Source organism: Bufo bufo, chromosome 1 (genome assembly GCF_905171765.1).
Source record: "Bufo bufo chromosome 1, aBufBuf1.1, whole genome shotgun sequence".
In the NCBI taxonomy this organism is placed as follows: Eukaryota; Metazoa; Chordata; class Amphibia; order Anura; family Bufonidae; genus Bufo; species Bufo bufo.
The window spans coordinates 675,570,899-675,584,094 of record NC_053389.1 but is presented as its reverse complement, the minus strand read 5'-3'; the positions used below and the strand labels follow the sequence as shown (position 1 = coordinate 675,584,094).

General features: G+C 45.3%; 1 protein-coding gene across 1 annotated transcript in view; it reads right to left on the bottom strand.

Annotated features, from left to right (window-relative positions):
- Positions 1–13,196, bottom strand: part of TUBGCP4 (tubulin gamma complex associated protein 4) — an 86,955-nt gene that overhangs the window by 40,899 nt on the left and 32,860 nt on the right. The window contains exons 6-8 of the mRNA XM_040414083.1: positions 4,784–4,863; positions 3,145–3,346; positions 1,414–1,579 (exon numbers count right to left, since the gene is read on the bottom strand). Coding sequence (XP_040270017.1) covers positions 1,414–1,579; positions 3,145–3,346; positions 4,784–4,863 — 448 coding nt within the window. The remainder of the gene's footprint in view (positions 1–1,413; positions 1,580–3,144; positions 3,347–4,783; positions 4,864–13,196) is intronic.

Below are 13,196 nucleotides of genomic sequence, written 5' to 3'. Positions count from 1 at the left end.
CTCCATGGCAGAAACTGCCTTGGTTATTCACTACTGATGCCAGAGACCCGCTCGCAGATTAAGCTCCGTCCATGTGTAGTTTCCAGTGCCAGCCAAAAAAAGCGGATCTGTCTGGTTGCCGAGTGTTGAACCTCGATCAATCAATCTAAAGATAGGTCATTAATATCAAAGTCCCAGAAAACACCTTTAATGGCCTGTTCACACAGTGAATTATGCTGCCTGGTTATAGTGTGGACTCTGCGCCAAAATACCAACGGCAGCCGCTTAGTGTCTGCCTCCCATTACTTTCAATGCAGTTCGCCGATTTAAATCTAGCCACACCAAGAATAAACATGTCCCTTCTTGGTGTGGTGTCTAGACAGACGGAGCTGGGTCTCAGAACACAGTTTAGCTCCATTCAGTGGAGCTAAAGTGTGAACAGGTCCGTAACATCAGAATGATATCTTATTATTACAGTGTATAGCAGGAACGTCAGCATACAATGAGATAAAAGATCTAAAATACATGGTGCTCCATAGCGTAAACCAGGCATCCTCAAACTGCAGCCCTCCAGCTGTTGCAAAACTACAACTCCCAGCATGCCCGAACAGCCTACAGGTATTGGCCTACAGCAGGGCATTGTGGGAGTTGTAGTTTTACAACAGCTGGAGGGCCGCAGTTTGAGGATGCCTGGCGTAAACCGTCCCAACAATTAAAATGGTATTGAACCGGACTACACTCACCAGACTGAGTTGTGCAGATACCGGCCCAACTCCGTAATTGGGTAGGATGAGTGCACAACAAGGGACTGCAGCTGCCGCCTCGCCTGGTGCTTTACTTGGAAACCAGAATAGTGATCAAAAGGGAGAAATGAAGGCAGGGTCCAGAGCGCTGTCCTCAAAAGGTAATATTTTATTAAAACATTAACATAAATCCATATATGACATGTTTTGAGGGCGGCCAGCCCCTTTCTCAGATATGAAGGATGTACTCGCCCCTGAAATGTGTATGGACTTATTTTAACATTTTAAGGGTACATTCACACGACCGTGCCGTGTTTTGCGGTCCACAAATTGCAGATCCGCAAAACACATATACCAGCCATGTGTGTTGCGCGTTTTGTGGAATGCACAGGGCCGGCACTATATAGAAAATGTCTATTCTTGTCCGCGATTGCGACAAGAATAGGTCATGTTCTATATTTTTTGCGGGGCCACAAAACGAAACTAAGGATGTGGGTCTGCACCCAAATGGATGCAGACCCATTCATATGGTCGTGTGAATGAGCCCTAATACAATATTACCTTTGAGAACAGCGCTCTGGACACTGCCTTCATTTCGTTAGATCAGCATAAAATGAGAGGACGTGGAAGCGCTATATTTATGTGTGTATAGCATAGCCTAAGAAGATCAGGGGTGTGCATTGTTTCTTACCTGTTCTTGTCATATTAGAATTTTGATTTTCAAACATTTGGACCGATTCTCCAACAAATAAAATCTTCTCAGCAACTCGTACAGGGATATAAGATGGCAGCATTTCAACTCTCAGAGAAAACTGCTTGAGGGATGGAGCCAGCATGTTCTCTTCTTCAATAAGCCGCTGTTATATTACAAAGCATGAAAAAGAATAACATTTAACCTTATTTTTTTTATATATTTTCCAAGCGAAAATCCAAATTACAAATAACATTTTCCGAAAAAATGTGCACTGACTGAACCAACCCACCCGAAGGAGAGAGAATGGGAACAGAAGACTGAAACCCCAAAACTTTTGTAAGAACTCTAAACCACAATTGTGGAATTTACGTTTTGAGGAGTGGTCTCAATCCACTTTGCTTTAATGGGGGTTTTTTGCTTTAAGGGGTTTTCCCACAAAAAATATTCTACAGTTTTCAAACCAGCATCTGGATCTGAATACTTCTGTAATTGCATGTTATTAAAAATGTATTATAGCTACTGAGTTAGGGCTCATGCACACGACCGTATGCCCTCCGAGACATACAGTCCGTGAGCGGGCCATATGTCCCGGAGCGGCATACATGGTACGCACGGGAGCGCACAGCATCATAGGTCCCGCACTCATATGATCTTATGAGTGCGGGACAATAGCTCCACGGGTGGCCCGATGCGCACAGCATCATAGTAACCTACACGATGTATGCCGCTCCGGGACATATGGCCCGCTCACAGACCGTATGTCTCAGAGGGCATACGGTCGTGTGCATGAGCCCTTATTGAATTCAATCTATCTGTATAATGCCACCTGCTGCTTTCTCTTTTTCTAGTTTCTCTGTCCTGCTCACTAAGAAGAAAGCACACGCTCAGTTCGATCCTTCTATTGTCACAAACTGCAGCAGAAAGGACACACCCTGAACGGACACGTCCCATAAGCTGACAGCTTGAAATAAATCTAGCAGAACAATTGGAATTTTGAATGGAGAGATCTCTGGATCCATGTGAGGTACAGGGCTGGTTCAAGATTTGTTAGAAAGTGGTTGTTATGTACTAGATTATGTAGGATTTTCACTTTTACATCATTCATGGGACAACCTCTTTAATCAAAGAGTTAACTACGAAACCTTATTACAGTACTTTGCTCTCTCTCCGGCATCCCAAAGATGAATGGAGCAGCAGCGCGCAAGAGAGACCATTGCTCCATTCAGTTGGGGAACTCAGGGACTTTCGTCATTAATGGGGTTCCCTGGTGGTCAAACCCCCAATCAATCAGATTCTTATCACCCATCCTGTGACTTTTTTCCATAAACCAGCCTTTCTCCTCTCTAAGATAACTGGGTCTACAAGAGGGATCACTCTCCATACACAAGCACAATGCTGTCTGCAAGTAATTGTAAACTCCTGATATAAAAAGTTAGAGCGCCATAAACGTTAGACATTTGTTGACCAAATCCGCTTTTATTTAAGGGGAGATAAGGATAGGGCGTGTTGAAATTCAACGCACAATCCTTTTCTTCTCTCAGGAGACAAGCTGGCTGAAGTGTCTGGTGGCGTTTTTCTCATCTCTCCCCCCATTTAAAAACACATACACGCTTGGCAGAATTGAGCATTTATGTGTATGGAGGAGTGCGGAGAAGTAGCTGTCAGCCGAACGAGCACTCTGCCAACGGTCACTGCAGGTGGACGGAACCTTTTAGTCTAGTTTCTTACCAAGTCTTGCAGCTCCCGTAGCTGTTTCCCAGTGAGGCCCCCAATACCTAAGTCATCATCTTCTTCTTCAGACTGGGCAGAGGCATTGCCAGAGCACGGTCCTTGTTTGACAAAAAACTCCTCATACTGGTCCAAGAGAAGTCCATGAAGCATCCAAGCTGAAAGCTGCTTGTACATGACCCCATGACATACAGCTAGGATTCTAAGGAGACACAAGGGAAATATACAAAACAATGTACAGCTTCCTCCAGGCTCTCAAGGGTTAAAGGAAACCTGGGGGCTGCAGCAAGCGGGTTGGAATGTGCAGCTTTGGGAAGTGAATTGATGAGATTTTAACATTACCCGGTATGATCTAGGAACAGACTTACAAAGAACCCTATCTAACCTATTAGGGCCTATGGTACAATGCCCTAAGATAAAACAAATTAGACAGCCATTGGGTCCCTCCTAGGATCTAGCGATGTCTGAACAGAAAGGAAACCATCATCAGGCTTTCCTCTGTGAAGTAAAAAAAAAGTCTCATCTGCACCATTAGGTGAAAATTCAGGGGTCCATGTGTGCCCACACAGGATGGACATGTATGCTTTGATAGGAGAAGGTCCATGCATCACTTAAATAAAATGACCCACACTTGGTAATTAAAGAGGACCTTTCACTAATTTAAAAACTAAAAACTAACTATATCAGTGGGCAGAGCGGCGCCCAGGGGTCCCCCTGCACCTACTAGTATGTCTGGGCGCCGCTCCGTTCGCCCGGTATAGGCTCCGGTGTCTGCAGCTCCCTCTGTTGTACTGGGCGGAGTTTTTGTATTAGGGTTGTCCCTTGCTGCAGTGCTGGCCAATCGTAGCGCACAGCTCATAGCCAGGGACAACCCTAATACAAAAACCCCGCCCAGTACAACAGAGGGAGCTGCAGACACCGGAGCCTATACCGGGCGAACGGAGCGGCGCCCAGACATACTAGTAAGTGCAGGGGGACCCCTGGGCGCCGCTCTGCCCACTGATATAGTTAGTTTTTAAACTAGTGAAAGGTCCTCTTTAAGTCGTAAGACTATGCTGCCCTATGTGAGAGCGGTATATTACATGGAAAGGGCCACTGTGCGGACACAGCAGCCCTTCAATCACTGTGAGAAGGGCCGGGTAAGCACTCCCATCATGAATACAGCAGGAGTCAATGACTAGGAATCTGCGTAATTCTTTGATGGCTCATTTTAGCAAAACTACATGTGCCGTTTAGGCTAATGGAGAGCTGACCTTCCCCTTATTAGGGTTCATTCACACGTCCGCAAAACACTGGGCCGGCACCCCAATAAAATGCCTATTCTTGTCCGCAGCTGCAGACAAGAATAGGACATGTTCTATTTTATTCCAGAGCCGCGGACCGGAAGTTCGGGGCGCAGACCGGAAATGCGCACAGCACACTGTGTGCTGTCCGCATCTTTTCCGGCCACAGAGAATTAATGGGTCCGGATCCCTTCCGCAACGCTGCAGAACGATTCCGGACCCATTCATGCGGATGTGTGAATGGACCCTTATTGTGCCCCTGCCCATAAAAAAGGCATAATCTGATGAGAGATGTGTCTTAAACTGCATTTTCTAACAAAATTATAGCACGATTAAGGGTGAAATCATTTCCTTACTTTTCAAGCGCACTGCGGACTGGAGGAAGCCCCCCACAGCTGTGTTTGTAAACCGTTTCCAAAAGTTGGCAGCCATGAATCTGAAGAAACAAAATGATCTATAGTTAAGGAAGAACGTAAAAGGCCAGAATATTATCTAGTTAAAGGGTTTTTCCCGGCTCCTAATATTAATGACCTGTCCTCAAGATAGGTCATTAATATCCAAATCAGTGAGGGTCCATCAACCCGCATCCCAACATTTAGCTGTTCCCTGCAGCCTCTGGCACTGGAACTGCCATTCTGAATGGAAGAGGAACCACAGCTCTGCTCACAGTGCAGTGGCCGGGCTGGGTTACTGCAGCTTACCTGCCATCGATCATATATGATCTATCCTGAGGAAGTCATCACTATCAGAAGCTTGGAAAACCCCCTAATGCTGTCTAGTAATTATGTCACACCAATGGTTTCAGAAATAATGGGTAAACTGCTGTAATAAACCTCTCACAAATGCTGAAATCATGTATCTTGTATAATGCTTGGGGTCCTAGGGGGACTGAGCTGTTAATACTTAGTATTAGGTTATGCGGGTCTTGGATGAGAACAGAGCTCACACCAATATCAATGGTGGTCTAGAGTGGTTATGGGTAATATCCCTGGAGGTGACATATAATTATATTTAATGCACTTGAGTCCATAGAGGCAAGAACTTTGTTTTGATACCTGAATTGCCAAATATTTATGTGCAAAATAGCAGCAGTCTAATGCTACTTTCACACTTGTAGCAGGACGGATCCAACAGGCTGCTCACGCCCTGATCCCTATTATAGTCAATAAGGGACGGATCGGCGGTCCGGCTGCACGGCGAAATAGCGGAGGGACGGATTCGACAGGGTGAACAGCCTGTCGGATCCGTCCTGCCGCAAGTGTGAAAGTAGCCTTTCATCACTAGTGTGTTTAATTACTGTTTTTTGGCAGAAAAGATAATACAACATGGGAAAAAAATCATGACTAGGTGCAGCCGAGTAATGAAAGGGGGGTGGTCAAATTAATAGCAGTGTGGAGTTCAATTAATGAGGTCATTCATTCTGTGAAGAAACAGGGGTCATATATGGCCCTTATTTAAAGGAGCACAGCAAATGTTGGACCTGCTGGTTTTAGCCCTTGATCGGGGTCGTTCCAGGCATTGTGCCAAAGAAGTAAGAACTTTGATTAAGAAGTTGATTGGAGAGGGGAAAACATATAAAGAAGTGCAGAAAATAATTGGCGGCTCAGCCAAAATGATCTCTAATGCTTTAAAATGGCAAACAAAACCCAAAAACACGTGGTAGGAAAAGAAATACTACCATCTGTGTAGATCACAGAACAACAAGAATGGCAAAGAAGATATTCTGTTACCTGTGAGTACTGCAACAATCAGAAGAGGTCTACGTGAAGACAAACTATTTGCAAGAAACCCTCGTAAAGTACAGTACCATTGCTGAGACATGTTGAAAAGGTTACAGTTTGCCAAAGAATACATTGACTGGCCTAAAGAGAGATGGCGGAACATTCTACGGACAGGTGAGGGCAGGATTGCTCTTATTGGGTCTAAAGGCTGCAGACAGTTTGTGAGACGACCCATAAACACTGAATTCAAGCCACAGTACACTGTGAAGACTGGAAGCTGGAAGCATAATGGTTTGGGGATGTTTCTCATACTCTGGAGTCGGCCCCATTTATCGCATACCAAGCACCATGGACCAGTAGGAATAGGGTTGCACCGGGTATTGAATTATCGATACCCAATCAATACGATACCAGGATTTGCAATTTACTAATACTAGGCTGTGCTACTGCACAGCCTAGTATCAGATAACATGGCACGCGCTGCATCTTAGCGCACACCATGTTCTCTTGAGCAGCACAGTGGAGAAGGAGGGAGTCTCTCCATCCCCAGTGTGCCGCTGCCACCAATGAGAAGAGAGAGGGGAGGAGAAGGGACTGTGTCCACTACGCCACCAATGAAGATAACTAACCTTTTAATACAAATGTAGGCGGAGGGTGCTGACGGCGGTATCACATACCCGGCACCTGAGGGGTTAATTGACGGGGATCGCAGCGCCTTGTCATGGGTGACGGGTATGTGATACTGCCGCCATCTACATTTGTATTAAAAGGTTAGTTATCTTCATTAGTGGCGCAGTGTGCCCCCCTCCAACACCAGTATTATAAACCCTGGTGGCAGTGGCCACAGGGTCCCCTACTCATTGGTGGCAGTGGCAGCTTCCGATTGGAGCCCTAACAGTGAAATTGCGGGTCTCCGATTGGTTACCATGGCAACCAGGACGCTACTGAAGCCTTGGCTGCCATGGTAAGCTCCCTGCTGCTCTATGCACAAAAGCACAGGGCAGCAGGGAGAGTGTAAGGTTCTATTCACCCTAAAAGAGCTCTATTAGGGTGAATAGGACAAGGGAATTAACAATCCCAGGTTCTAGCCCCTAAGGGGGCTAATTGTTATTAAATAAAAAGTTAAAAAAAAGTTTAAAAAAAATAAAATAAACACAAAATATTAACCACTTCAGGACTTTTTTTTCACCTTAAAGGGCTTCTGTCACCCCACTAAAGTGATTTTTTTTTTTGGGCTAGTTAAATTAGTTATATCGCGATATATGACAATATAATTGTGTTACTTACTTTGATCCAGCAGTTTCTGCAAAAAACGAAGTTTTATAATATGTAAATTCGGTCTCTACCAGCAAGTAGGGCGGCTACTTGCTGGTAGCTGCTGCAGAAATCCGCCCCCTCGTCGTGTTGATTGACAGGGCCAGCCGTGATCTCCTCCTCCGGCCAGCCCTGTCGGCATTTCAAAAATCGCGCGCCTGTGTTCATTCGGCGCAGGCGCTCTGAGATGAGGAGGCTCGTCTCCTCAGAACTCCCTCAGTGCGCCTGCGCCGATGACATCACCGAAATAGAAGACGTCATCGGCGCAGGCGCACTGAGGGAGTGCTGAGGAGACGAGCCTCCTCATCTCAGAGCGCCTGCGCCGAATGAACACAGGCGCGCGATTTTTGAAATGCCGACAGGGCCGGCCGGAGGAGGAGATCCCGGCTGGCCCTGTCAATCAACACGACGAGGGGGTGGATTTCTGCAGCAGCTACCAGCAAGTAGCCGCCCTACTTGCTGGTAGAGACCGAATTTACATATTAAAAAACTTCGTTTTTTGCAGAAACTGCTGGATCAAAGTAAGTAACACAATTATATTGTCATATATCGCAATATAACTAATTTAACTAGCCCAAAAAATCACTTTAGTGGGGTGACAGAAGCCCTTTAATGACGAGGCCATTTTTTGCAAATCTGACATGTGTAACTTTATGTGGTGATCACTTTAAAACGCTTTGACTTATCCAAGCCATTCTGATGCTGTTTTATTTATAAAAAATGCAAATTTTTCCAAATTTGTGGTAAATTTGGTAATTTCAAAATTTCTATTTCTCTGCTTTTAAAACAGATAGTAATGCCTCCTAAAATAGTTATTACTTTACATTTACCATACGTCTACTTCATGTTTGGATCATTTTGTATGACATTTTCTTTTTTGGGACGTTAGAAGGATTAGAAGTTTAGAAACAAATCTTAACATTTTTAAGAAAATTTCCAAAACCAATTTTTAATGGACCAGTTCAGGACTGAAGTCACTTTGTGGGGCTAACATAAAAAGAAACCACCAATAAATGGCAACATTTTAGAAACTACACCCCTCAAGGTATTCAAAACTGAATTTACAAACTTTGTTAACCATTTAGGTGTTCCACAAGAACTAAAGGAACTTGTAGATGAAATTTCTGAACTTTTTGGCAGATTTTCTATTTTAATCCATTTTTTTCTGCTAAAAAAGCAAGGGTTAACAGCCGAATAAAACTCAATATTTACAGTTGAAACCAGAAGTTTACATACACTATATAAAAAGACACATATGCATGTCTTTCTCAATATCTGACATGAAATCAGAATAAACCTTTCCTGTTTTTGGTCAATTAGGATTACCATAATTATTATTTGCCAAATGCCAGAATAATGAGAGAGAAAGAGAAAAAGAGAGAATGTTTTAAAGGGGTTGTCTGGGATCAAATTTTTTTTTACAAAACAGTTCACTCACTATTAATAGCTGTTTCAAGGTCCCCCCAGATGTTTTTATGTATTTTTCGACATCAGCAGTGCTCCGACAGTCCCCACTGATTGTTGACATCTATGTTTGTGTATGCGGTAACTTCCTACAACACTACCTTCTGGGTCCCAGCACAGAGCAGCATTGCGTGGTTTCTGGTGTCTGTCTGCTCCTCCGTGCATCCGCCCCCCTGATTCATATGCCGCCTCCTGCCGCACATATTCCTCCCCCTTAGTTACGCCCCTAAACTCTGCCTCCTTCACTGATAATAAAGCGACCTGCCCGGTGAAGTCACCGGACCAGAGGGGCGTGGCTTAGCACGGTTTGTTACCGCCTAGCTACCGCCCATCCATGCGCTGTGAGTAATTACTTTGGCTGACCGTGACGTCACCGGGCTCATTGCGAAGCGGAAGAAGAGGCTTCGCTCTGCAGAAAGGGACCCGGTACGTCACTGACTCTTAGAAGAATGGCACTTCCGGCTAAGATTTTGTGAATTGCAAAAGGGGCATCAGAAATGTCTGTTAAAGGTAGGACAGGCATGAATGTAATATTTAGGGGACTATTGTACACACACAACAATGTCCCCAATCCCGGACAACCCCTTTAAGGCATTTTATTACTTTCTGCAATGTCAAAAGTTTACATTTAAACAATTTTGGACAATTCTGGACTGCCCATATGATGATGTCATGTGTTTGGAAGCTTCCGTTAGGTTTTTTGACAACATCTGCGTTAATTAGAGACACACCTGTGGATGTATTTAAATGCACACCTGAAACACACTGCTTCTTTGTGTAGCATCATGGGAAAGTCTAAAGAAATCAGCCAAGATAACAGGAAGAGAATTGTGGATTTGCACAAGTCTGGCTCAACCTGGGTGCAATTTCTAGATACCTGAACGTACCTCATTCATCTGTACAAACAAGATGGGAATGTCTAGCCATCATACCGCTCAGGAAGGAGACGGGTTTTGTGTCCCAGAGATGAACGTGCTTTGGTCCGACATGTGCATATCAACCCAAGAACAAAAGCAAAAGACCTTGTGAAGATGATGGCGGAAGCTGGCAAAATTGTATCAATATCCACAGTGAAAAGAATACTGTATCAACATGGGCTGAAAGGCTACTCTGCCAGGAAGAAGCCATTACTCCAAAAGAAACATAAAAAAAAAAGCCAGATTCATGTTTGCAAATGCACACAGGAACAAAGACCTACATTTTTGGAGACATGTCCTGTGGTATGACGAAACTAAAATGGAACTTTTTGGCCATAATGACCACCGTAAAGTTACGTTCTGAGAAAAAAGGTAGAAGCTTGGAAGCCTAAGAACACCATCCCAACTGTGAAACACGGGGGTGGCAGCATCATGTTGTGGGGTTGTTTTGCTGCAGAAGGGACTGGTGCACTTCATAAAATAGATGGCATCATGAGGAAAGAACATTAAGTGAAAATACTGAAGCAACATCTCAAGACATCAGCCAGGAAGTTAAAGCTTGGGCGGAAATGGGTCTTCCAAATGGACAATGACCCGAAGCATACTGCCAAACTGGTTACAAAGTGGCTTAAGGATAACAAAGTCAATGTTTTGGAGTGGCCATCACAAAGCCCTGATCTCAATCCTATTGAAAATGTATGGGCAAAGCTGAAAAGGCAGGTGCGAGCAAGGCGACCAACAAACATGGCTCAGTTACACCAGTTTTGTGAGGAGAAAGGGCCCAAATACCGACCAACTATTGTGAGAAGCTTGTGGAAGGATATCCAAAACGTTTGACCCAAGTCATACAGTTTAAGGGCATTGGTACCAAATATATGAAATGTATGTAAACTTTTGACTTTGCAGAAAGTAATAAAAATCCCTTAAAACATTCTCTCTCTCTCATTATCTGGCATTTGGCAAATAATAATAGATATGGTAATCATAATTGACCAAAAACAGGAAAGGTTTATTCTGATTTCATGTCAGATATTGAAAAAAACATGCAAATGTGTCTTTTTATATAGTGTAAGTAAACTTCTGGTTTCAACTGTATTACCCTGATTCTGTAGTTTACAGAAACACCCCATTTGTGATCGTAAACTGCTGTACGGGCGCAGAATATGTTTTTTGGAGGGCAGATTTCACTGGGATAATTTTAAAGTTGCCATGTCACATTTGAAGACCCCCTAATGTACCCCTACAGTAGAAACCCCCCAAAAATGGACCCCATTTTGGAAACCACGGGATAAGGTGGCAATTTTGTTGGTATTATTTTAGGGTACATATGATTTTTGGTTGCTCTATATTACATTTTTTGTTAGGCAAGGCAACAAAAAATAGCACCGTTTTTATTTAGTTTTGTTTTTTTACAGTGTTCATCTGACAGGTTAGATCATGTGCTATTTTTATAGAGCAGGTTGTTACGGACGCGACAATACCAAATATGACTAAAGGAGACTTGAAAAAAGGAGATTTTTGTATAACTTGCCAGTAAAATCTCTTTCTCCCTCTTCATTGGGGGACACAGGAACTGTGGGGTATAGCTATGTCCTCTAAAAGGCGTTGACACTAGTAAAAGCTGTTAGCTCCTCCCCTGGCAGCTATACCCCCTCCAGCCTGGAGAGAGAGCTTCAGTTTGTGAACACGCAGTAGGAGAAGCAAGCCAACCAAGAAAAAACATGGAACACCAACCATGCCGAAGGACCCAACGGGGATCAAACCAGCAAATGCCACAACTGTGACCAAACAACAATACTGGGTGGGTGCTGTGTCCCCCAATGAAGAGCGAGAAAGAGATTTTACTGGTAAGTTATACAAAAATCTCCTTTTCTCGCCCATATTCATTGGGGGACACAGGAACCGTGGGACATCTGAAAGCAGTCCACGGGGAGGGAAAAACCACAGACCCATGGAAGCAAGCGTCCCTGCTGGCATCGAAGAAAACTGCCGCCTGTAAGATCACGCGGCCCAGGGCAGCGTCCGCCGATGCATACGTATGCACCTGGTAAAATTTTTTGAATGTGTGCAAGGGGGACCAGTAGCCACCTTACACAACTGTGCAGCCGAAGCGATATTCCTCCGAGCCCAAGAAGCGCCCACCGATCTAGTGGAGCGAGCCGTGACACTTAAGGGCAGAACCCTGCTCCGGGTGCGTATGGTTCAGCACTTGCAGACCAAAACTATCGTGCAATTGCCTCCTTGGAGGCTGCCCACCCCTTTCGAGGACCTTCCGGAATGACAAAAAGGGGATCCGGACGGCGGAAGGAACCTGAGGCTGCTAAATAGAGCTCTGACAACGTTCAAATAGTGTAACTCCTTTCCCTTAGGGTGTGAAAGAGATGGGCACAGTGAGGGAAGGACAAGTTTCTTGTTAAAATGGAAGTCAGGGACCACCTTTGGAAGAAAGGAAGGGACAGGCCGGTGAACCACCTTGTCCCTATGAATAACGAGGAAGGGTTCTCCGCAGAGAGCGCTGCCAACTCAGACACAGTCTAATGGAAGTGACAGCGACCAGAAAAAACTACCTTCCAGGACAGGAGCAGGAGAGAATCTCCCGCCAAGGCTCCAGGAAAAACCTGGAGCGTTGAGAGGACTAAATCCAGGCCCCAAGACGGTAAAGGAAGACAGTATGGAGGAACCATATGTGACACTCCCTGAAGAAAGGTCCTTACCGGCCCCAGGGGGGGCCAGAGGGCGATGGAAAGAATAGAAGCGCCGACACCTGACCCTTCAAGAACTAAGGCCAGACCAAGGTCCAACCCTAATTGTAGAAGGGACAGGATCGCGGGGAGAGAAAAAACGAAGTGGCGGACATTTCAGCTTCCACACAAACCAAGGAAGGACCTCCAGGTCCTGAATAGATCCTGGACGATGCAGGCTTGCGGATGACATCCGCCGGCGAACGAAGAGACCTGAAATACCAATGGAAGACCGGACTCTGCGAAAGAAGGCCATCTCTGAGCGGCAGTGACCAGGAACGTCTCCTAGAAGGAGAACGAGGTCGGCATACCACGCGTGACAGCCAATCCCCAGGGTGACTAGGATAGTCGGAATACCCTCCATCCTGGTCTTCCGCAGAACTCTGCGCAGGAGGGGGGGGGGGAACGCAAAGGAGGGAGAGCCCCTGCCAAAGGGAAATCAGGGAGCCCACGCCGCAAGCTTCCGGACCTCCTGCTCAGGAGAGAAAGGTGGGAAGCTTCAGAGTCAGACTTAAGGCCAACCAGTCCACGTCCGGGCGACCCCAACGCAGACAGATCGCCTCGAACACCTTCCGCAGTCCTGGAATACAGAGGCCCGTAGCCATTCTGTCC